General features: G+C 42.6%; 1 protein-coding gene across 1 annotated transcript in view; it reads left to right on the top strand.

Moving 5' to 3' along the window:
* The first annotated feature begins 7,215 nt into the window (after positions 1 to 7,215).
* The window catches only part of prkcg (protein kinase C, gamma), a 69,804-nt gene continuing 51,902 nt past the window's right edge, over positions 7,216 to 25,117 (top strand). Inside the window, exons 1-5 of the mRNA XM_060920507.1 lie at positions 7,216 to 7,451; positions 14,083 to 14,114; positions 14,212 to 14,294; positions 15,270 to 15,381; positions 18,494 to 18,622. Coding sequence (XP_060776490.1) covers positions 7,216 to 7,451; positions 14,083 to 14,114; positions 14,212 to 14,294; positions 15,270 to 15,381; positions 18,494 to 18,622 — 592 coding nt within the window. The remainder of the gene's footprint in view (positions 7,452 to 14,082; positions 14,115 to 14,211; positions 14,295 to 15,269; positions 15,382 to 18,493; positions 18,623 to 25,117) is intronic.

The raw sequence follows: 25,117 nt of genomic DNA, 5'->3' as shown, positions 1-25,117 counted from the left end.
GCCTCCGCTTCCTCAATGGAAGAATGGAAGACGTGACTGTGGGATTGAGGAGATCCTCGAAATATTCCTTCCACCGCCCGACAATGTCCCCAGTCGAGGTCAACAGCTCCCCACCCGCACTGTAAACAGTGTTGGCAGAGTACTGCTTCCCCCTCCTGAGGCGCCGGACGTTTTGCCAGAATTTCTTCGAGGCCGACCGATAGTCCTCCTCCATGGCCTTACCGAACTCCTCCCAGTTCCGAGTTTTTGCCTCCGCAACTGCCCGAGCTGTGGCACGCCTGGTCTGCCGATACCCGTCAGCTGCCTCAGGAGTCCCAGAGGCCAACATGGCCCGATAGGACTCCTTCTTCAGCTTGACGGCATCCCTTACTTTCGGTGTCCACCACCGGGTTTGGGGATTGCCACCACGACAGGCACCGGAGACCTTGCGGCCACAGCTCCGAACAGCCACGTCTACAATGGAGGTAGAGAACATGGTCCACTCAGACTCAATGTCCCCTGCCTCCTTTGGAAGCTGGGAGAAGCTCTCCCGGAGGTGGGAGTTAAAGACCTCCCCGACAGAGTGCTCGGCCAGACGTTCCCAGCAGACCCTCACCATACGTTTGGGCCTGCCAGGTCTGTCCAGCTTCCTCCTCCGCCAACGGATCCAACTCACCACCAGGTGGTGATCAGTTGACAGCTCAGCCCCTCTCTTCACCTGAGTGTCCAAGACATAGGGCCGGCGATCAGATGAAATGACAACAAAGTCAATCATCAATCTCCAACCTAAGGTGTCCTGGTGCCACATGCACTTATGGACACCCCATGCTCGAACATGGTGTTCGTTATGGACAAACTGTGACTAGCACAGAAGTCTAATAACAAAACACCACTCGGGTTCAGATCGGGGAGGCCATTCCTCCCAATCACGCCCCTCCAGGTGTCCCTGTCATTGCCCACATGAGCATTGAAGTCCCCCAGTAGAACAATGGCGTCCCCAGTCTGAGCACCTCTCAGTACTTCTCCCAGGGACTCCAAGAAGGCCGGATACTCTATACTGCTATTCGGCCCGTAGGCACAAACAACAGCAAGAGCCCTCTCCCCAGTCTGAAGGCACAGAGAGGCGACTCTCTCATTCACTGGGGTAAACTCCAACACATGGCGGCTGAGCTGGGGAGCTATAAGCAAGCTCACACCAGCCTGCCGCCGTTCACCATGGGCGACTCCAGAGAAGTGGAGAGTCCAGCCCCTCTCGAGGAGCTGGGTTCCGGAGCCCAAGCTGTGTGTGGAGGTGAGCCTGACTATCTCTAGCCGGTACCACTCAACCTCCCGCACAAGCTCAGGCTCTTCCCCCCCCAGCGAAGTAACATTCCATGTCCCAACAGCTAGCTGCTGTGTCCGGGGATCGGGTCGTCGAGGCCTCTGCCTTCGACTGATGCCCAATCCACACTGCACCAGCCCCTTACGGCTACCTCTGTGGGTGGTGAACCCACAGGAGATCGGGCCCACGTCACCATTTCGGGCTGAGCCCGGCTGGGCCCCTTGGGCAAAGGCCCGGCCACCAAGCGCTTGCATACAAGCCCCAACCCCAGGCCTGGCTCCAGGGTGGGGCCCTGGCTGCACCATACCAGGCAACATCACGGTCCTTGATTGATTATTCTTCATAAGGGGTTTTGGTGAACTGCTCTTGGTCTGGCCTGTCACCTAGTACCTGTCTGCCTTGGGAGACCCTAACAGGGGCGTAATGCCCCTGACAACATAGCTCCTAGGATCATTCAAGCACACAAACCCCTCCACCACAATAAGGTGGCAGTTCTAGGAGGGGCTATTGAAATTAAAACAACAAAAAAGATTCATAAATCGTTTTTTACCTGTATTGCACTCAAAACAATGCAACAGCACATTATTTAATGTTTTGCCTCATTAATTTTAGTGTGTGTGTGTGTGTGTGTGTGTGTGTGTGTGTGTGTGTGTGTGTTTCAAAATACATACTTATGCTAATTCTTGCAAGACATTTAAAAAAATTGGGACAGTAAAGCAATCACCACTTTATAATGTTGCCATTCCCTCTCACAACACTTAAAATATGTTTAGGGGTTGAAGACACCACATGATGAAAAGTTACAGGTCTTATTTTGTCCCATTCTTAAAGTGTGCAACAATACAGGATCGTCATTGTCATTTTTTTTTTTTTTCATTTTTCTATTGGGGACAGAGGGGACAGGCACCCTCTTCTTCCTCAGCCATGCCATTGTAATGTGTGCAGAATGTGGTTTTGCATTGTCTTGTTGAAATATCCCTGGAAAAGATGTTGTCTTGAAGCCCGCATATGTTGGTCTAAAATCTCAATGTACTTTTCTGCATTAATGCTGCCATCACAGAAGTATAAGTTACCTTTGCCAAGGGCACTGACACAACCCCATACCATGACAGACCCTGGCTTTTGGACTGGTGGCTGATAACAGTCTACATGGTTCTTTTCATCTTTGGTCTGGAGCACATGGCATCCATTTCTTCCAAAAAATGCCTGCAATACTGATTCATCTGACCACAACACACATTTCCACTGTGTGCTGGTCCATCCCAGATGCCTCCAAGTCCAGAGAAGTTGATGGTGCTTCTGGACACAGTTAACATAAGGCTTCCTTTATACACAGTGAAGTTTTAATTGCCATTTGTGGATGTAACTCTGTATTGTAGTGCTTAACAAAGGTTTGCCAAGTAAACCTGAGTCCATGTGGTTATATCAGCTATAGATGAAGGACTGTTCTTGATGCAGTGCTGTCTGAGGGATCGGAGATCTCAGGTGTTCAGCTTAGGCTTGCGCCCTTGCCCTTTATGCACCAAAATTCCTCTATATTCCTTGAATTGTTTCATGATATTATGCACCATAGAGGGTGAAATATCCAAATCTCTTCCTATCTTTCTTTGAGAAACATTGTTTTTAAACATTTCAATAATTTTCTCATGCATCTGTTGACAAGCTGTAGATCCTTGACCCATCTTTCTCCTCAAAGTCTGGACCTTTCCTAGATACTGATTTTGTACCAAATCATGATTACAATCACCTGTTGACATCACCTGTTTCAAATTACATCATTATTTAATTGTTTTACCTCATTGCTAGCCCTATTTTTTTAAGTGTTGCAGGCCTAACATGCAGGAATGGATGTATATAAACTAATCAAATGAAGTTAACAAGACAAAACATGAAATATGTTTGGTTCATACTGTCTACAATGAAATACAAGTCAAAGTAAATTTAGAAGTCACTGCTTTCTTTATTTAATTTGCATTTTCCAGACCACCCTAACTTTTTCTGATTTAGGGTAATACATACGTACGTACGTACAGGGTGCGATTTGTCAAAAAAACAGAAGGGGGGATGTTTTTTTTTAATCATGAAACGTCACAAAATTAAGGTAACAATAGGCTAACAGCTCAATAACATCCGATGATATCAAAGGAATAACACTAAATGAAAACGAACACTAAACCAGAGATAGTAAATTCATCTTCCTATCTCTCTGACTAAATACACGAACACTAACACAACAAAGTTTGCATTGCTTGTCGCATTGCTGTGATGTTTCTCTCCCTCCGGATTAAATGGACAGTGACTCGAAAATCACTAAAATACATGAATACTAAATGAACAGTTTGCTCTGATGGCGCAGTTCACATTGTGCGCAGCTTTCCGATTTAAACTGGTTTTTTTCTCATCCTTATACTTCCTGTTTCATGGACTGTAACGGATTTGCTTATTTAGTAATTTTAATACAGAATTTACTTTGAAATTATAATCAGACACTCCAACGTCCCCCCTAAAAAAAAAAAAAAAAATCGGCCGTGAAAAAGGCGGCATCCGCCAAAAGGCGCGCTGTTTGCATCCCTGCATAGAATGCAAAGATATTGTTATTATCTACAATGTATCTATTTGCTGGGGACGTTCGTGAACATCAAAGCTGCCACTTCGGGCCATTTTGAAAGTGAGTGCAATGTAGACCATAGAAAACTGTGTCACAACATGCCTGTCATGTCAACTTTTTTTTTGGTTTGTTTGTTTTATTGACGGGGTTGTCCCCGAGGATTTTTTTTCAGCAGAGATAAAAACCAGAGGGGGGGATGATCCCCACCATCCCCCCCAGCAAATCGCACCCAGCGTACGTACATACATACATTCAGTGCCCTCCATGATTAATGGAACCCCTTGTAAAGATTAGTAAAAAGGGTTAGAAAAAATCCACATTTGGGTGAAGTAGCTTCATCTCACACTGAAAAAAAAAAAGAGAAATCTCTCTGCATGGGGCAGAGTGATTCTTGCCCCAATGGGTCACTATGAGGGCTTGTTACAGTTGCCTTTTTTGACAAATAGGTGCAATAATAACAACACCATGGTGCTAAATGGGGCATTGTGCATACTACTGCATAATTGCACAACATTTAGAAAGGCAAGCAAACCAATGGAACATTGGTTTATTTCTGTTCAGTAGCAACATTTTTTAAATCATTGGTCATGACATTGTGAATGAAGACTATACGAAATAACATTTGTTTTTAAAGCTCTGTCTCACACGCAACCATGGATGAGCCACAAATACTGTCAGTCTAATTCTTTCTGGGTTACTGTTCAAGTGACCAGTCAAACACTGTAATTCATCATGTATAACTTGCATAATAGTATGTTCACCACTGTAATCTTCACCACTGTAACTAAAGACCCCCTGACAATGCTTCAGAACCCCTGGACCCCACTTTCAGGACCACTTTTCTAAAGATAAATTTCAAGTAAATGAGACTGAAGTTCTGCTCTTGATCTGATCATCAGGACAGACACTTCATCTGAACTTATACTGTTCCATGGGCTCCTATGTGGAATTAAGACATAAAAATGTACTGACCTCCATGCTTGCACTCTCAATGACAGTGACTCACACACAACTTCCCCCACACAGGTACATGTCTGACCCTGTACACATCCTCGCCCAATGACACCGTTTTGCTCTCTAACAATCTTGCTAATTATAATTGTTAATTAATTTTCTCACACTGTCCTCATCAGGAGACTAATAACCTACATTTTACATAATTAGACCTTCAACCTTTTACTCCCTCTATCTCTTGCTGCACGATCATACCATCTCTCCCTTTCCTTTTGCATGCTCTCTTTCTCTCTTACTATCTATATTGCACATGCACACACCATGTTGCCAATGGGTGTGAGAATGTTTTTGTTCTGTCCAGACTTGTCTCTTCACCACTGTCAAAGAGAGCAGCACATTGTCCTGATTTTTCACTGCACTCTTTCCCTTAGCCCTGTTTGTCCTCCCAGCACAGCAGCCATCTTGCTATATTTTTCTCAATCCTCCCACAGTGACCTGGATTGAGTCAGCCACCTGTGTGAGGGAATTAGTTATCACAGACTGTACCATGTCTGGGTTTCTTCTAATTCCACATATATGACATAATATGACATGCTCCTTTACTGGTGTCATCATGCTTATCAGCCATATTGTTTGCTCCCAACCCACCCGATGAGTCCAGTTCAAAGTAAGAACATGGCACGTGTTCAGAGGCTGACATGTCAGGCTGCAGATAAGGATCTCTAATGATCTGTACTCTGGTCAACAGTTTTGACACACTTTTGACAAGCCGAGATGCTAGCTAACCAAGCTGTCCGATGTCTCCCCCTCTCTGTCCTCTTTCTATCTCTCTCCATCCGTCTCTCTTTCACTCTCTGGAGAGACATAACCCAGATTTTAAAAATGAACTGCTGCCTATCTCTCCTCATCTACCCCTTGCTTTTCTCTCTCTCTCTGTGTGTCACTTTCTCTCTCTTTACCTCACACACTCTTCCTGTTGGTAAAAACAGAATCAATCTTGGAAAGTGAAAATCGCCTCAGAGTCTCTGCCCCTTTTCGTTCTCTATTGGATAAAGGAATAGAGAGCCCTCTACTCCTCCTACGTCTTCTTGCATTCCTGGAAAGCTTCACTCAACTTTCAACTTTCTGTCTCTTCTTTTTTTTTCCCCTTTGGGGGCTGTTCAGAGAGAGGGTTTTCCCTATTTTTGGTTTTGGTTTCCTGCATGATCTCAATTCTTCTACTTTTTATGAGTCAGGGCTGAAGAAGCCGTGAACCTGACATCCACCAAGGAAAGGGAAGAGGGAGAACAGTGAGTGAGCGTTTAACAGGATCTGTCAGCAAAGCAACCACAAACGGGTAATTTCTTCACTTTTGTTTGTTCTGTCTATCTTGCCTTGACCTTTGTTAACTTCTATTAATGTACTCTTTTGCCTCAAAAAATACTTGACCATTGATTTTTTTTTTCTGTCATTGCAGGTGATTTATTGTCTTCAGGTTGTTAAGGTTTCCTCATTTTCTCCTCTCTTCTTTTCCTAATCAATTTATGTGTCTCTTGTCTGAGGTGCTCTTCTGTTATCCCTTCTCATCTCCTGTTGCTACATTTGATCCGGCATGTGGTTCATCACTCACTAGCTGCCCTGTACTGGCCCTACGAAATAAATGTGGATGAGATCGATCCTTTGTTTTTTGCACTAGAATCTGATTGTGAATCTATCTGAATCAGTACCTACGTTAGATTTAAGAAGTGGTATTCAGAAGAGGAGAGACTGGGGAAAACTTCATGATATCTTATCTAATGCTCCTTCTGAATATAATGAGTGGTGTGATGGGAAAAGGAGTGTAAAGCAGAGAGGGAGGGAAGGAGATGGGGATGTGGAGGAGCAGGTGGTGCGCATGGTTGACATGGTGATATGGAGTGTGTGTGTGTGTGTGTGTGTGTGTGTGTGTGTGTGTGTGTGTGTGTGTGTGTGTGAGTGAAGAAGAACACTAATCACTATGTGCTTTGGAGTCCCAGTGAAAGTGTGTGTGTGTGTGTGTGTGTGTGTGTGTGTGTGTGTGTGTGTGTGTGTGTGTGTGTGTTAACCTCCCTTTCATTCTGTTCACTCACAATCTCGCTCTCTCTCTCTTTCTCTCGTGAATTTCCTTCTCTTGACTTCATCCACATCACAAACTGCCATCTGCACATGCACACACACACACAAACCTTATCCCCATCTCCTTCCCCATTCTGTTTCCTTCCTTCACCTTTAATCTTTTCTTCTAATTCTCCACCTGCAAATCTTCATCTTGCCATTCTCTTCGCCTTTTTTAACCTCCTTTCTCTTCCCCTGCCCCATCCTTCCTCTTCCCCTGCCCCATCCTTCCTACAGCAGCATGTCTACACCAGTCTCTCCATCTCCTTCTCTTTCGCCACTGTCCCTGTCCTCTCCTTCTCCCTCTCCCTCCTCTTCTCCTTTGCCCTCTCCCCTCTCTCCTCCCCCCAGACTTCCAGTCTTCCAGAGGAAAGGAGCACTCAAGCACAAGAGGATTGTAGAAGTGAAAGACCATCAGTTCACAGCCCGCTTCTTCAAACAGCCCACCTTCTGCAGCCACTGCACAGACTTCATCTGGTACTTTACATTCATGTTTCACCATCCACACTTACGAAATGCCCAAATGTCTGCTTGCTGGGAGAGATCTAAACCTTTAGCTCTTGAAAATAATTCATGCTAAAGGTATCTGGAGGCGTTTTTTTACCTGACAAAAAGCAAAATTTTGTTATATTATCATGAAATACTGCTATATTTGGATCCTGGATTGCAGCATAAATACCTACTACTGATGCAATCTCAAACCATTCATTTCAACTATATAGATTCTACTTCTGAGTATCAATTCCAGTCAACATGTTATATTTTCTCTCATTTCCTCCCAGTTACATCATTGATAATTCCCACCTACTAGCTACTTTGTTTGGTTTTTTTAAATCTTTGGATAATCCAGTTGAGACTACAGTACAAACAGACAGGCCATCTCCAGACTATAAGGCTATGTCCACATTAATAGGTTTTATTTTAAAAATGGCATCTTAAAATTAAAACAATCTCCATCCAAACCATTGTTTCAGCTCCGTATCAGAAATAACCTCGTCCATACTAACACACCTGAAAACGCATATCACATGACCATTCACGTACATTAGGCATGTGCATGCTCGTATAAACAGCTGATTCTACATGTTTTCTTTCAGAAAAGGGTCATCTGATCAGAGCGTCGCAAATTAGGAAGGGATACATGGTGACTGATAAAGACCCAATCAGGAAGTGAACACAGTTGTCAACGTCATCATTTCTAAGTGTCTCCATTTTCCATGTCTACACTAAAACGCTACCCCGAAGTTTTCATACTAAAATGGGGTCAGCAGCATTTCCAAGTCTTGAGTTTCAAGGCTCAAAAACTCTGAACTAATATGGACGCCAAACATAAACATAGCAACACTGATGCACTTTAAAACTCAAACGTATTAATGTAGCCATAGCTTCAGTTAACTGACAGGAAACAAATCGGCTGATTCTTAACAACATGTCCACACTTTCTAGCTTTTGGCATTTAGTAAATTATCTGCAGACAACCTCAAATCGGTCAACTGGGGAAACAGGAAAGGTGTCCCGCCCTTCCTCCCAAAGCAGTTACACTCTCTTGGACTCGTTAGTAGAAAGCATTGTGACGAGTCAAACTCTCAATCTCCAGGCAATTGCTGGGTTTCATATGACGTCACATCCGCCTTATTAGTTATTCAAAACTTTAGCTGGTGGTCTACCAAAGCTCAGTTGACAAAGCGTTTGTATGAAGAAGGTGCATTGTTCGCATGAAAAATGCCTTACGCTTGCGTTGTTTTAGGTTGTTCAACTCAATCAAACCATGAAACTGATAAAAGTTTCTTCAGGGTTCTCCGTGAACTAATAAAAAAAAGTGTAAACGAACACAGGATTTCACAAAAAGACATGGAGAAAGGTGGTTTTTGAACCTCTCGCTGAAATCGAAGGGAGCCGAGTCAAAGCATGCTCGAGTTTGCAGTGATCACTTGGTGAAAGGTTTGTATGTCCCTCTCAGCTATGTCCTTAGTGTTTTCCAAGTACTTTTCTTGCTATGTGTCATTATTTTACGGTATTTTTTTAATCACGAAGTGCTAAAGTCCCCAGCTGTTTCTTTGTTTACTCCTCACAGAGTCCATATGCATGAAGGTCACGACAAGATTCTTCCCCAGCCATACAGTTACAATGCACCGTGATCACTTCTCTGTCTTGTTTAACTAATGCCGCTTTTCCACTACAAACGCGGCTGAGCCGTGCCGTGCTGAGTCGAGCTGAGCGGGGCTGTTGGAGTTGCATTTCGACTACAACCGCGCTGAACCGTGCTGGCTGGAAGTGGGTGGACACATTGGGTGGAGTTAGCGAAAGTGGGTGGACGTCACGTGATGTCGTTAAGCAGCGCAAACAGTGACATCAGTGACAGTGGCGGAACAAGTCAGAGCCGGGCCGGGGGTGGGGCAAATGACCGGGCCCTTTATTAAAGCTTATCATAACATCATTTTAGGCTACAAAATGTCCGCAACTGCGGTGTTTACCAATTTCAACACTACCGGGTGCAACTATGTTATTTAGTACATCAAGTCCTTCAAACGAACATGTAACTCAGAAACAAAAAACATTAGGATACTGTACATGGCTCATAATAAAACATCAATAGCCTATACTGCGCACATTATTTGAAGGGCATACGAATGAGCGCTCAGAGGTTGCAACGGTGACAGGAAGAGTCAGAAATAAAAGGAGGGCGGTGCAAACCTCACTGAATGCACTGTGTTTACCAATTTCAACACTACGGGGTGCAACTATGTTATTTTGTACATTAAGTCCTTCAAACGAACATGTAACTCAGAAACAAAAAAACATTAGGCGACATACTGTACATGGCTCATAATAAAACATCAATAGCCTACTGCGCGCATTATTTGAAGGGCATACGACGAGCCTTGCGCTCCGCGAACTCGTCCACGATGCTCTGTATGTCACTGATTCAGTGAGCTTTTAAGCGGTAGTCTCACGACCCGAATAGTAAACAATAAACATGGAGGACATGGTGTCGTTAGTGTTGCTGGTCTTGGTGCTGTGGCTTGTTGTCACCGACAACGCCAACAGATACTGGCAAGAGCGTATAGATGAGGCGAGGCGCATAAGGCTTCAGAAATTCTCGTAATTCGTAATTATTCTTCTTCGGGTTTACGGTGTTTACAGATCCCAGCGCGCTTGCGGGGCATGTGTGGGCATGTGAGGACACGCCTCCTCACCAATCAGTGCACAGGGGAGTGTCTGCTCACGCCCCCAGCCTCACTCGGCACGGTTTGGCTCGCTTCAGCCCCACTCCAAAACGGTGCGAGTTTTAGGGGCTAAGCAGGGCTGAAACGAGCTGAGTCGTGCTGGTTTTTGGTAGTCGAAACGCGAGCCGTGTCGGGCTGAAGTGAGCTGAAGCAAGCTGAAAAAGGGTAGTGGAAAAGGGCCATAAGATCCAGGTCTTTAAAGGGGTTTCTGATGATCTTTGTGAATGGTTTACCTGAGAGATAAGAGCCAACACAAGTGAGAATCAAACGAACTGTTGTTTGTTTACACTTCAACTTGCAGCACTTCGTTGTAAAGATGCAAATGAAAAGCTTAAAAAAAAACATACTTACATGGGCAAAAACAATACAGGATTCATTCGGCAGCAACTTGATACTGAGGTCCTTTACCCAGCCACATACAAAAAAGTTGTAAGCCTCCATACTCTTCCACGCTTTTCATCTGTTTTGTGGTGTAGAAGGACGTCTTCAACACCAGATAGTTCGAGATGTCGGGGAACTCGACTGAAGGGTAATTTTCAAGATCATATGACAAATCCTTCTTTCTCAGACTGTAGGGGTCGATTCCATTGCACATAGCAATCTTCTGAGTATATCTAATGCGAGCAGTGGCTTCTAGATTACGAGCATACTCTGATAAGTTATCGCTAGTTGCTTGCACTACGGCAGCCGTTTAGACCACCAGCTATTTCACTTACAGTAAAACCGCTAAGAAATGTCATGTTACTGAAATCCAGCAATTGGGTGAAACATTAGATAGTTGTGTTATTTGAGAGCCCAATCAACTTAATTTCTGCAAAGCCATCTGGATCCAGTATCAGTTCAGCATGGAATTAAATTACATGAATGTAACTGCTGCTGATCAACACAAATTCTAAGATTCAAAATCTAATTAATAGTAAAACTATCCTCATCAGGCCTCTGTGGATATTTGGATCAATATAATAGATGACTGACCTGCATTTAAAATGCCTTTTCCAGTCTCACCATGTGTCATGTTGAAGTGACTAGCAGTGTGAGTGGGTTGAGACCTCATCTCTTGAAACAGCCACATATTTCAGTTAGTCTGGTTCCCGTTCTTGCCAACTTGGGAGTTGGCCAAAGTCGTTTGTCCGTCACTGCAATAGATACGAAGTGCCAAGATTTGCAGCCTTCCTGTTGTGCTGTTAGAATTAGCATTACCCATCACAATAACACTTCAGATTGAGAATGAAAATCTGCCCACCATACAAATGACAACAAAACTCCACAAGTAATAACAAACCTGCCACCTTTGCCTTTATACTTTACCTTCATATAATGCCATTTCAGTTTCTTATTTTTTTACCAGTTACTTGAACAAATAAATGGACACATTATGAACACAATTCCATGTTTCTGTTGATAGTTGGGCGGCACGGTGGTGTAGTGGTTAGCACTGTCACCTCACAGCAAGAAGGTCCTGGGTTTGAGCCCAGCGGCCGACGAGGGCCTTTCTGTGTGGAGTTTGCATGTTCTCCCCGTGTCTATGTGGGTTTCCTCCGGGTGCTCCGGTTTCCCCCACAGTCCAAAGACATGCAGGTTAGGTTAATTGGTGGCTCTAAACTGACCGTAGGTGTGAATGTGAGTGTGAATGGCTGTTTGTCTCTGTGTCAGCCCTGCAATGCCCTGGCGACTTGTCCAGGGTATACCCCGCCTCTCGCCCATAGTCAGCTGGGATAGGCTCCGACTTATCCGCAACCCTGCACAGGGTAAGCAGTTACGGATAATGGATGGATGGATGGATGGATGGATGGATGGATGTTGATAGTTGGGCGGCACAGTGGTGTAGTGGTTAGCACTGTTGCCTCACAGCAAGAAGGTTCTGAGTCTGAGCCCAGTGGCCGATGGGGACCTTTCTGTGTGGAGTTTGCATGTCCTCCCCATGTCTGCATGGGTTTCCTTCCACATTTGTTATTCTCTTTTTTACTGGGTGGTTATTGCTCAGTTTTACTCTCAAAGAATGAAGTGAGACTCTGCTACATACATACTGCATATTTACTGTATAGCATGCTTATATGCACATCATCACCTGGGGGGTGTAAAGCTCGGGTCTGCAGGGATGAATTCAATTATGCAGATCTTTCTCTGAGCGACTGCAGAGGTCCAGCCAGTGCAGAGCTACAGGGAGCCATATGTCCCTTCAGTCACCAGCATGGTCTGCTTTCTCTCTCTCTCTCTCTCTCTCTCTCTCATCTTTTTTTTTCAGAGCTTTGGTATTTAAGTTCAAAGCGACTGTCGTGATTGCAATATCTGGCTTCATCAATTAATTAAACATAATTAACTGTTATATTGGCTCATTGGGTAATGTTAGAGGAATCTTTTAATTGATTTTTGTGAATTACATCCTAAAATTTCCAGGCATTTCCAGACATGGTTCATTATGTGAATGAATCAGAGTATGTTCTGACAATTTTTCAGTGTGAGAATGCTGTAGCAGCTTTTTTGGACACATGGGGGGGGGGGGGGGGGGGGGGGCAAAATAATTACATGGTGCAAAATAATTGGCCCCATAATGTAATTAATGCACTGACTTTACAGTTGCAGGTTACAGGTCAAACTACCTACAACACAACAATAATAATTTACACCTATATGCACTAGATATTATATATTAAAAGTAGATGCCCTTTCAATTTCATAAAATTGGTGAAATTTAGTTCCTTCTGAAATTTGGTCATTGTGATATATGTTTATTTCTGTAATATCTAAAAAAAAAAAACAGGCCATTCTGTGGCTGGGAAGTTATTTAATTTGAAGGGATTCCCTAGCAAATAATGTGCATGAAATCTCTCACTTCACGCACTCAAGCAAACAGAGGAAGTCCATGTGCACATGTGCATGCTTACCTTAGTCATCGTCGTCTTCTTCATCTTTTGGGTTTTACGGCAGCTGGCATCCAGTGTTGCATTACTGCCATCTACAGGTTTACCTTGACTATGCACTGACAGTTACATCATTCTGTCGCTAAACAAACAGCTGATCACACCGAGGTGCTCGCTGACCGCCGATATTTATTAGTTTGGTCCTGCGTTTCCTTTCCTTTGCAACATAATGTCTTTTCTTCTCACTTTCCTTTACCGTAGTTGGTCTTTCACATTTCATTCACACACTCATGTCTGCCATTGTTCTCTCCTGTTTCAAATTTGTATCCCACAATGCCTTGCATGAATGGGGAAAGCCCACCACGTGATGCATGACGTAGTATCTTGAATTGGGTCATGATGAAGCAGGAAAAAATAACAGAGAATTTACCGGTAGGGCCACATGGCCCTAGATTCATTAATTGTTCTATTTAAAAAAAACTAATAAAATTGGAAGTCTGTGATTCGAATTCAGTAGCTTTCAGTCCACTAAACAAAAATAATTGGGTGTCAGGGAAAAAAATGTTTATAACCAAAACTTGAATATTCTGAAAGGCAGTCTACCTTTAAATCTGCATGAATAGAATAAAAATACTCAATGGAGATCTACACAGGCAAAGCTAAAACCTCTAGGTAATGTATGCTAGTCATGATTGCATCATCATGACATGTACAGTGTGTCAAAACGTACTTGGTTGAAGCAGAATAATATCAGTGAAGTACAATAATTATAAAATATTTTAAAAAATAATTATGATTTCAGTATTCAAATAAATAATCATACTTATTACTTTAGCTGTTATTGTGTAGCCCTACAAAGAATTGAGACAAAATTCAGTCCAAGCAATCTATTTCTCAAAGCATGCACAGGCCTCCTCTCTGTTCTCCTGAATGATATAGATGTGACTGTTTGTCAGAAGGATATACTGAGACACAGAGTGAATATTCATTAACTTCTCTATCCATTTTCTCTTTTTGAAGGGGTATAGGAAAACAAGGATTCCAGTGCCAAGGTAACTCATGAAGACACCTTTTTTCCCATTTATGGCTTTGGTTAGCAGCTAAAATAAGTTCAACTATTGTTTAACATGTAATGTAAATGTGTTTTAGTTTGCAGTTTTGTGGTGCACAAACGCTGTCACGAGTTTGTCACTTTTACATGTCCTGGAAGCATCACTGCACCTAAAGCAGAGGTATGAATGTGTGGGGCATCTTCCTCACTCCTCCCTCTCCGTGTTTTTCTGTCTCTCTCTCTCTTTCTACGGTACCTCCATCTCATACTAGTTCCATGAATGTAGATCCTGTTAGTTCTGAAGAGCTGAAGATGAATGAAGTACATCAAAAGACATCAGGAAAGCACAAGCGGATTAACCCCCTCCCTTTGAAAGGAGGATAGGTGTAATGATGTGATGATGGTGTATTGAACTGTTAAGCCTAACAACAGAAAGGCGAACAGCAGTAATATATATATATATATATATATATATATATATATATATATATATATATAGGAGAGAGAGGGAGAGAAATCTAATGAGAGGAACACAGATTTTCCCCCCTTTCCTGCACATTATCTGTTTGCTGTATCTGACTGACAAGCATTTGTCTTTTATTTTAAATACAATAGATAAACTAATGATGTGTGTCCGTGTGCCCATATATGTGAGTATGTAGGTGCCAGAGGGAGAGTGTGACATGATGGTCTGCTTATGGAGAGATCTGAGACTGACTGACACAGTAGAGGGAGGAGAGAAGCGTGATTGGCATATGATGGGGGAAAAAGGGCGGGAACTCTGCCAAGAGTGACAGAGAAGAGGAAGTACTGAGCAGACAGATGAAAGGAGCTGAGTGTGGGAAATAAGAACAGAGAGAGAGTCGGGAGACAAGAAAGAGAGATAGATATTTTGGAAGATTCAGGTTCTGCAGCTGGGCTAAACAGATTTATTGATCCACCATTCAGCTGTCTCAAAATAGCGTGAGCTAATTGGCTCATAGTCACTTCAAAATGGAGTCCTTCCTCTGTGTGTGTGTGTGTGTGTGTGTGTTTACAGGTGTGTAGAGATGAACTCATCATATCTCTTCTATTTTTAGAGAAAAGGGCAGTATCAGTGGGATCAGAGTCCTAATTTAAACCCCTCTCCTGTCATCTCTCTCTCTCTCTCCCATAGGATCTGAAGAGTAAACACAAGTTTAAGATACACACTTACTCCAGTCCAACCTTCTGTGATCACTGTGGTTCTCTGCTCTATGGCCTCATTCACCAGGGCATGAAATGCACCAGTGAGTGTATATGTGTGTGTGTGTGTGTGTGTGTGTGTGTGCGCATGTGTGCATGTGTGTGAGTATGACTGTAATTCAACACATTTTGGAGTGAAGCAATCAAATTAAAAACCCATAAAATCATCAAGGGCCACATAATGATGGTAAAAGGCTTTAGTTGTAATGAACAACATCCTGTAATAGTTTACTATTATTCCAATGTTTTATGACTAGAGCAGATGGCAGAGTAACAAGTGGTGCCAAATTATTTCGTTTCAGGAAATGATCACCATATTATACACCATTTAAGGAATATTCCGTTATAACTAGGATACAGATACATTTGATCATCAGTGCACAGTGCATCAATCAATCAATCAATCAATCAATCAATCAATCAATCAATCAATCAATCGATCAATCATGATGATAAATGCACAGTGGTATGGTGGAAATGCAGAATTTTAACAGACATTATGTTTAATAACATGACATCTTAACAAGCATGAAATCTATTTAATTAGCATCTCTCATCAGCCATGTTGCCAGTGTAATGCGCATGACATGTCATTATCAGGGATGTAATCGTAGAGATAGGAGTCCGAATGAGCATGTGTCTTCTTTCATAGCTTGTGTTAATTGGACTGGTTAATAGTGATGGTGGCATTATACACGAATTCTGACCTGTTAATTATAGATTCTCACCAAAGGAGAACCAAACAGATCTGATTTGCAGGAATTAAACATAGTTCTTTCTGCTCATTAAACATTGTTTGTGATTTGCACAAGAACTTAAACAAGGTAAATAATTCCCAAAGTACCAATATGTCCAGACTGGGTTGGGTCAACAAAAATAAGAAGAGTAATAATATATTTTCTTTCTGACTGGAACAAGCTAATGATAGATGACTGACAGGGATTCTGTTCTCGTATTCTGTTCTCATTTCAGGACTGTGTTTGTTTCTCTGCAGAAACTTTGCCTTGCATTGACATTTTCATTTGCATTCAATTCTGTATGGTGTGTCTTCTAAATGTCCCGTTCAGTGGCCATTTAATATGCTTTGGCTTAGTTTCAGTTCCAGACACAAATATGCAATCTGGAAGCAGCAAGCACAAATGGAATGAAGTAGCCTCTGATTAGTTTTGGGAAAAATGCCCAGCAGGAAGATATTTGAATGATAGCACTAGGCCTTATGTCCAACAAATAATTTGGAATTATGTCAGTGTAATATATTTTTCTGATTGGCTTGTATATTAATAGTGATTTTGCCACAAAGAGGTGTGGCTTGTTTGTTGATACTGTAATTCCTAGAAATTTAGGATATAGTTTGATCCTTCTTAGCACAGCTGATAAATTCAATGTCCATCATGTGCATAGGATCAGGCTTGTAGTGCTCAAGTCCGACTCGTGGCCTAATTTTAAGGACTCGTGACTTGACTTGGACTTGAACACTGATGACTCTGACTTGTGCATTAACTGGATTCAGACTCGTAAATTGGAGATGAGGACTCAGATTTTTTCTTTATTTTTTTGTAACATGCCATAATAATTTGGCATAAGATATTTATATCTACAGTACATTAATTTTTATACTAATTTTGTGCAAGAGAACGCACATTCACCTGTTCATATGTCATGTTCAGGAACAAACTAACGTTAATGGCACTAAAATGCCTGAAGAGAACGCCCCTAGGATTGTCCACTTTGCTTATACAGACTTCTCGTGCAGTGGGAAAAAATACACTGCTATGTGTTCCATATGTAGAAGAACTATCGAGGAGATGACGGGGACAACCTCAAACTTCAATCGTCATTTGGTAAGACTCCACCCAGAGAAGAAAGTGACATGCTATGTTCATTGCTCTGTTGATAGCAGGGTTTGCTGACTGATGAACTAGCCAGTGTTAACCCACTCTCATGTTATTTGCCCTGTTGATAGTGGGTGGGGCTTACTGAGCAATGAACACGCTTTTTATCTGTAGCCTATTAACTAAAATGGGGCAGTCAAGCAGTAACGTTAGTCCAACACAGTAGCAGAAACGGTTTCACATAAAGGCAGCAACAGCCACCGTCAAATGGTGCAGTTGGAGTCTTGTTCACGAACTCAACTCAGATCAATAGTGGACTCGACTCCTTTAATGACTTGGACTTGAACACTGGGGACTCGGACTGGGCTCAGACTTGAGGTTTAGGTGGGGTTTACATTAGACCGTATCAGCGGATCATCAGATTAACGTTTTTAAAACGATTAGCGTGCACACAGCAACACCAATACACGATTCGCGTGCACACAGCAACGCCAATACACGGATACGCTCGGCTCCGCAGGCATCCTGCGCTCCAAATCACTCCGCCCTGAACAGCGAGTGCCCTCTGGAGGGTGCGCACTCCGGCCCTGCGCAGCTCACACAGCGCGCGAGTGAAGTGCACGAGCAGTAATTCGGGACTGAGCTGCTGTGTGTGTGCTATCAGTGCATATCGGGTATGCGCGTCACTTACCACTTGCAAGTGGAAGGATGGCAAGCCTAAAGACAATCATAACTACACAATGGGCAGTATTTGCATCAGTATTTGCAGTATTTTCATACTTTTATACTCTTTAATGAAAGGTGATACAAGGCGGAAGTCCGCGCCGTTTTTCAGCAGTCACGTCACATGACCAACGCCAGCGAATCAGGAAGGTGGATGTCACAGTGACATTGTCCAATGATGGCGCTCAGCACAGCGTATCCACGTATCCGCGTATTCTCAATGTTTACACAGCACCGGACCAGACACGATCTGGATTGAATACGTGGACCCTGGCGGATTCCCGTTTCCCGGCGTTTCCAGGCGTTTTAATGTAAATGGACAGTGCATCCGCGAAGAAAACGAGACAGATACAGTCTAATGTAAACTTGGCCTTAGTGACTTGACTACAACACTGCATAGGATTCATATGAGACAACACAAATAGGTGTGCTTCCACTTCTTCCAAGCTTGCTGCATGGTCAGTAGTTCATATGTGTCTTGCAAAAAGTCATTACAAATAGAGAAAAAAGAAAATGGCAAAAAAAAAATAGAATTGATCACAAGCTCAAAGCTAATTATGACTAAAGTAATCTTTTTTTTCTGTCTGTATGTTTGTGTGAGGCTGTGAAATGAACGTTCATAAGCGATGTGAGAACAGTGTACCCAGTCTATGCGGGCATGACCACACTGAAAAAAGAGGACGGATCCACCTGAGCGTGCGTGGAGAGAAGGAGGATATATATGTCACAGGTGAGAGAAAAAGGAAGTGCTCATCGCTAAGGAAATTACTTGGAAGCCTTACACTGAATTATAAGAGATTATAAGAGTGGAGCAGTAGGTGCAGTTGATCTTCAGAGTGCAGAGATCTCTGGACTGCTTGGGAGTCTCATCTATGGGTCAGATTCCTCTTCCTCAAGGGAATGTGTAAAGACAGAAGGCATTAGGAGGGTCCTTACAAAATAGTAAGAGTTATCTCCAAACAACAAGTGACTTTTTTAGCTGGAGTGTCAGTAATTGTGTGATTCAGCCCATTACTGCCTTAGGTCTAGGCACATTTATTACAGTTTCAGCTGTTCATGTTGCTGAAGTGGCAGCACTTGGTACTGTTTGATGTTTTTACCTGAGGCCTGGTACCACACCAAGCCAGAAGTCTGAGTCAACTTGATCCATAGTAATTGTAAGCAAGAGAAGTGTACACATAGCTGTGGTGGACCTTTTTATCAGGTACAGTGCCTTGAAAAAGTATTCATACTGTACCCCTTGAACTTTTTCACATTTTTCCACCTTACAACCATGAACTTAAACATTTTTTATTGAGATTTTATGATAGACCAACACAGAATTGCACATAATTGTGAAGTGAAAGGAAAATGATAAATGGTCTTCAAAATTTTAAACAAATAAAAATCTGAAAAATGTGATGTGCATTAGTATTCAGCCCCCCTGCGTCAATACTTTGTAGAGCCACCTTTTGCTGCAATTACAGATGCAAGTCTTTTGTGGTATGTCTCTACCAGCTTTGCACATCTAGACACTGAAATTTTTGCCCATTCTTCTTGGCAAAATAGCTCAAGCTCAGCCAGATTGGATGGAGAACGTCTGTGAACAGCAATTTTCAAGTCTTGCCACAGATGCTCAATGGGATTTAGGTCTGGACTTTGACTGGGCCATTCTAACACATGAATATTCTTTGATCTAAACCATTCCATTGTCGCTCTGGCTGTATGTTTAGGGTCACTGTCTTGCTGGAAGGTGAATCTCCTTCCCAGTCTCAAGTCTTTTGCAGCCTCCAACAGGTTTTCTTCCAGGATTGCCCTGTATTTAGCTCCATCCATCTTCCCATCAACTCTGACCAGCTTCCCTGTCCCTGCTGAAGAAAAGCATCCCCATAGCATGATGCTGCCACCACCATGTTTCACAGTGGGGATGGTGTGTGCAGGGTGATGAGCAGTGTTAGTTTTCTGCCACACATAGCGCTTTGCATTTAGGCCAAAAAGTTCAACTTTGGTCTCATCTGACCAAAGCACCTTCTTCCACATGTTTGCTGTGTCCCCTACATGGCTTCTGGCAAACTGCAAACGGGACTTCTTATACCTGTCTTTCAACAATGGCTTTCTTCTTGCCACTCTTCCAAAAAGGCCAGATTTGTGGAGTGTACGACTTATAGTTGTCCTGTGCACAGATTCTCCCACCTGAGCTGTGGATTTCTGCAGCTCCTCCAGAGTGATCATGGACCTCTTGGCTGCTTCTCTGACCAGTGCTCTCCTTGCTTGCTCCGTCAGTTTAGGTGGACGGCCATGTCTTGGTAGGTTTGCAGTTGTGCCATACTTTTTCCATTTTTGAATGATGGATTGAACAGTGCTTCTTGAGATGTTTAGAGCTTGGGATATTTTTTTATAACCTAACCCTGCTTTAAACTTCTCCATAACTTTATCCCTGACCTGTCTGCTGAGTTCTTTGGTCTTCATGATGCTGTTTGTTCTTCAGTGTTCTCTAACAAACCACTGAGGCCTTCGCAGAACAAGTGTATTTATGCTGAGAGTAAATTACAAACAGTAGGACTCTATTAACTAATTAGATGACTTCTGAAGGCAATTGATTGCACTGGATTGTATTTAGAGGTATCAGAGTACAGGGGGCTGGATACTAATGCACACCACATTTTTCAGATTTTTATTTGTTTAAAATTTTGAAGACCATTTATCATTTTCGTTTCACTTCACAATTATGTGCTACTCTGTGTTGGTCTATCACATAAAATGTCAATAAAAAAACTTTTAAGTTCGTGGTTGTAAGGTAGAAAAATGTGAAAAAGTTCAAGGGGTATGAATACTTTTTCAAGGCACTGTAATATTACAACTCATGTATTGGTCATTTGGGAAACAGTAACAGTGCTATCCACAAAGCCCTGTGATGATCTGATGACTTGTCCAGGGTGTACACCACCTCTCACCCATAGTCAGCTGGGATAGGCTCCAGCTTGCCTGTGACCCTGCACAGGATAAGAGATTACAGATAGATGGATGGATGGATGGATGTTATCCGCAAGTATACCTCAGATTCATCTGTCTGGAGCATGAAACACTGTCTGACAATAAGGTTTATCAGCACTTTAAATGTAAGATCCTCCTTCAGCTTGCAGAATGTTATCTGTATTGCTGCTGTTCATCTTACCTTCTTGGGCTGGGCTTTTTTGTCCTATCTAAAAGGAGTCAGGCTACAAAGGGGAATTAAGTCATAAATCAATAGTAATAGCCTCAAGGAAGGTATGTACCTGTTTTTTGGATGATATTCATAAAGTGTTTGAAGGTTGAAGGCTCCCTTTTGGAGGCTCCTATATATCTATATGCCTCTAGAGGTGGTGAATACTGGGGGACCTTTGGGGGCAAAAAGGCTACATGCCAATAGCTCTTTGTTAAATCGATGATACAGGTATCTCATGACCTTCCCTGTTACACTATGAGTTTGTTTGTCTACTCAGGACTTATTATAGAATTGAAGGCTCAAATAGAAAAACAGTGCTGAGCAAATATTCCTGGTGGAGTTTTGATTTGGTATTGGATGATGTGGGTTTGATCAGATGTGGTGCCGAACACATCTAGACAAAGAAGCCTTTATTTGTCACGTGTACACTCAAGCACAGCGAAATTCCTCCTATGCAGTTAACCCATCTGAAGCATTTGAACACACATGTGCACACACAAGTGAGCAATGAGCACACACACATACCCAGAGCAGTGGGTAGCTATGCTACAGCGCTCTGGGAGCAGTTGGAGGTTAGGTGCCTTGCTCAAGGGCACTTCCATGATGCAGAGGGAGGGAAAAGTGCTATTCATTCATTCAACTCCCCTCACATTTTTCCTGCCAGTCCTGGGAATCAAACTGGCAATCCTTTGGGCCCAAGGCTGCTTCTCTAACCTTCATACCATGGCTGCCCCCATCTGCTGGTCCTTTATGCCTTTGTCAACATTTCTGCCTTTGGTGGGCTGAGTCTTGAGCCTGGTCCAAGTTGACATACTCCCAGGTCGTGGTAAAATGAGGGTAAAAAACAGGCTCAAGCCTTTTGTTTCATATGTTTATATGGCCCCTCTATGGTTTCCCAGTTGGCTGACTATTATGCATCATTGTTAGACATATTCAATAAAGTTCAAATAGTGAGAAGGCAGTGGATGCTTAGTGGATGCATCCTTGACAGCAGACATTTTAAAGGGTAGCAGCAGGTTCCACTAGTCCACAGCCAAGTGGAAACCTCCAAATATGGGCTTCAGATATTTATTATTTTGCTGTACCAGACTCAGCATAGTAAACTGAGGTGTCTTACCTGGAGGAAGCTGCATTTTCATGGGTATCCGGATATTTAGCACAAAAGTCTTTTAGCACAAATCTAAAGTATTTTAGCACAAGTTCTAAAGTCTCTGAGCACAATTCTATGTTCTTTAGAACAACTCTGGATTATAGTCACAATAATTTAAAAAAATACTCATCTTGATATAGGAATGGGTTTATTATGATTGCTTAGGGACTGGAAGCTGGAATTTCTGCTACTGTGCACATTAAGGATCAGTTAAAGGATCCCTGAAACGTGGACTGAAAATCCAATTCTTTGGTGTCTTTTGTATTTACATCAAACAAAATGCTTTCTTTAAACTTTTATTGTCTTGTAAATTTAGCTTCACTTTTCATTCTTTATCAAATTTAGCAAATTGTAAATAATAAATATGATATAATTTAAGATTAACACTTTAATAAAGACAAAACAAACCTGGAAGTTGGCTGTAGCGATGTACCGTGTCAGGGTACGTGCTGTGTTAAATAATTTGGAGGGAAGATTGGTGACTAACATACGGGTTACATCAAACATGGCGGTTTCAAGATGGTGGAGTGGGGAAATACAATCGCTCGTTTTTGATTGGAATCTCGGCAACTTTCATTAAAAAAAAATCCATCAAGCATCTTTAAACATGATCAGTAAGTATTCATAATAAAGATTAAGTGTTCTTGGATCTTGTGCTAAAGAACTTAGAGTTTTGCTAAGAGACTTTAGAACTTGTGCTAAAAGACTTTGGATTTGTGCTAAAAGACTTTTGTGCTAAATAACTGAAACCTTTTCATGTATGCAAGATGCATCACTGTGATGGTCTTCTAATGGTGCAAATCAATCAGCTTTCTTTGACATAATGTGTGGTAGAAAAGGAAGTTGTCTTGGATAATGAGAGAATGTGTTGGCAGAGGACTGAGAAATATGGGTGTCTCTTCATTTACTGCCACCATTGTTCTAAAGTCGTTTAGCTGGCAGTTGGTTTTCTGCTCCAGTGTGAATACATCTTCAGCTTGGACCAATTTAGACATGACAGACACAGGTTCGGGTTAATAATAATGAAAGGTCTTAACTGAGAGTAAAAGTAAGACTGAATAACAGTCACAGCTGAAAAAGGCAGGGGTTAAAGTTAAAGGTAAGGATGAAGGTCAAGCATTACAGTCACAGGTTAGAATAAATGGGAGGTGTTACAGTTACAGGTGAGAGCAGATTAGAGGTGGAGATAAGAGGTGAGATTAGAAGATTACAGATACTGTCATGAATTCGGTGAATTGGCTATTTGTCACAAGGGTGGGTAATGATTAAAAACAGAAAAATGAGAGTAGTGGTTGTTTGTCACGGTTCAGCTGTTCACCAGCAGAGAGCAGTGTTGACATTCACACAAGGGGGGAAAATCCTTATGCCTGACAGAGTAGGTAGCTTTTTTCTTTTTTTTATATAGTTCTTTACTAGTATTTTATTTATCTTATTGTTTTGTCTAAGATTCCTAGAAATCTATTTAGTATTCTATATTTTTAGTTTCTGTTTTACTTTTCAATAATTTAATTAATTAAACTGACACACACATATATAATTTCTTTTTTCCCAGCAGCAATATTGTGCATGCATTTGCTCTTTCCGTTGTTATTAGTCAGCAATAATCTCTATTCCAGCTGTCCTGCATAGAGTAAATCAAGCAGATTATTATACATACAGGACACTTTTTTTGATGGAATAAAAACATGTGTTCTATTCCCTTCTAGCAGGCTTCATTCATTTGGTTTGATAGTATGCAATATTGTTAGCATATCGCTTATCCTACATGTATTACGTCACTCTACCCAACTGAGAATGAGCGTTGAATATGGTTTACGATATTGCATGGTTGTCAAGACAACATGACGTCACATGTCAGAGACGTAAAACTTCCGCGCTAGCAAGCGACTGTGACAATTTGTAAACAAACATGGCCACCAGGTTTGTTTCGTTAAATACGGATGATTTTGAGAGAATTTTGAAAGAGAAAGACATGTTGAACACCTGAAAGGAATGTGTATGTATAATAATAATATTGCCCGGCTTTTTTCATGGTATATCTGATATATTTCATTCAACTAGCATGATATTGAACTCGTCTTCAACTCATTCAGTATTATGCTAGCTGAATGGAATATATCTGATATATCACTCAACACGGGCGGCACGGTGGCGTAGTGGTTAGCGCTGTCACCTCACAGCAAGAAGGTCCTGGGTTCGAGCCCCGGGGCCGGCGAGGGCCTTTCTGTGTGGAGTTTGCATGTTCTCCCCGTGTCCGCGTGGGTTTCCTCCGGGTGCTCCGGTTTCCCCCACAGTCCAAAGACATGCAGGTTAGGTTAACTGGTGGCTCTAAATTGACCGTAGGTGTGAATGTGAGTGTGAATGGTTGTCTGTGTCTATGTGTCAGCCCTGTGATGACCTGGCGACTTGTCCAGGGTGTACCCCGCCTTTCGCCCGTAGTCAGCTGGGATAGGCTCCAGCTTGCCTGCGACCCTGTAGAAGGATAAAGCGGCTAGAGATAATGAGATGAGATGAGATATCACTCAACACGGGCGGCACGGTGGTGTAGTGGTTAGCGCTGTCACCTCACAGCAAGAAGGTCCGGGTTCGAGCCCCGTGGCCGGCGAGGGCCTTTCTGTGCGGAGTTTGCATGTTCTCCCTGTGTCCGCATGGGTTTCCTCCGGGTGCTCCGGTTTCCCCCACAGTCCAAAGACATGCAGGTTAGGTTAACTGGTGACTCTAAATTGACCGTAGGTGTGAATGTGAGTGTGAATGGTTGTCTGTGTCTGTGTGTCAGCCCTGTGATGACCTGGCGGCTTGTCCAGGGTGTACCCCGCCTTTCGCCCGTAGTCAGCTGGGATAGGCTCCAGCTTGCCTGCGACCCTGTAGAACAGGATAAAGCGGCTAGAGAT

This window comes from Neoarius graeffei, chromosome 5 (assembly GCF_027579695.1).
Source record: "Neoarius graeffei isolate fNeoGra1 chromosome 5, fNeoGra1.pri, whole genome shotgun sequence".
Taxonomy (NCBI): Eukaryota; Metazoa; Chordata; class Actinopteri; order Siluriformes; family Ariidae; genus Neoarius; species Neoarius graeffei.
This window is presented reverse-complemented; position numbering and strand designations above follow the sequence as displayed.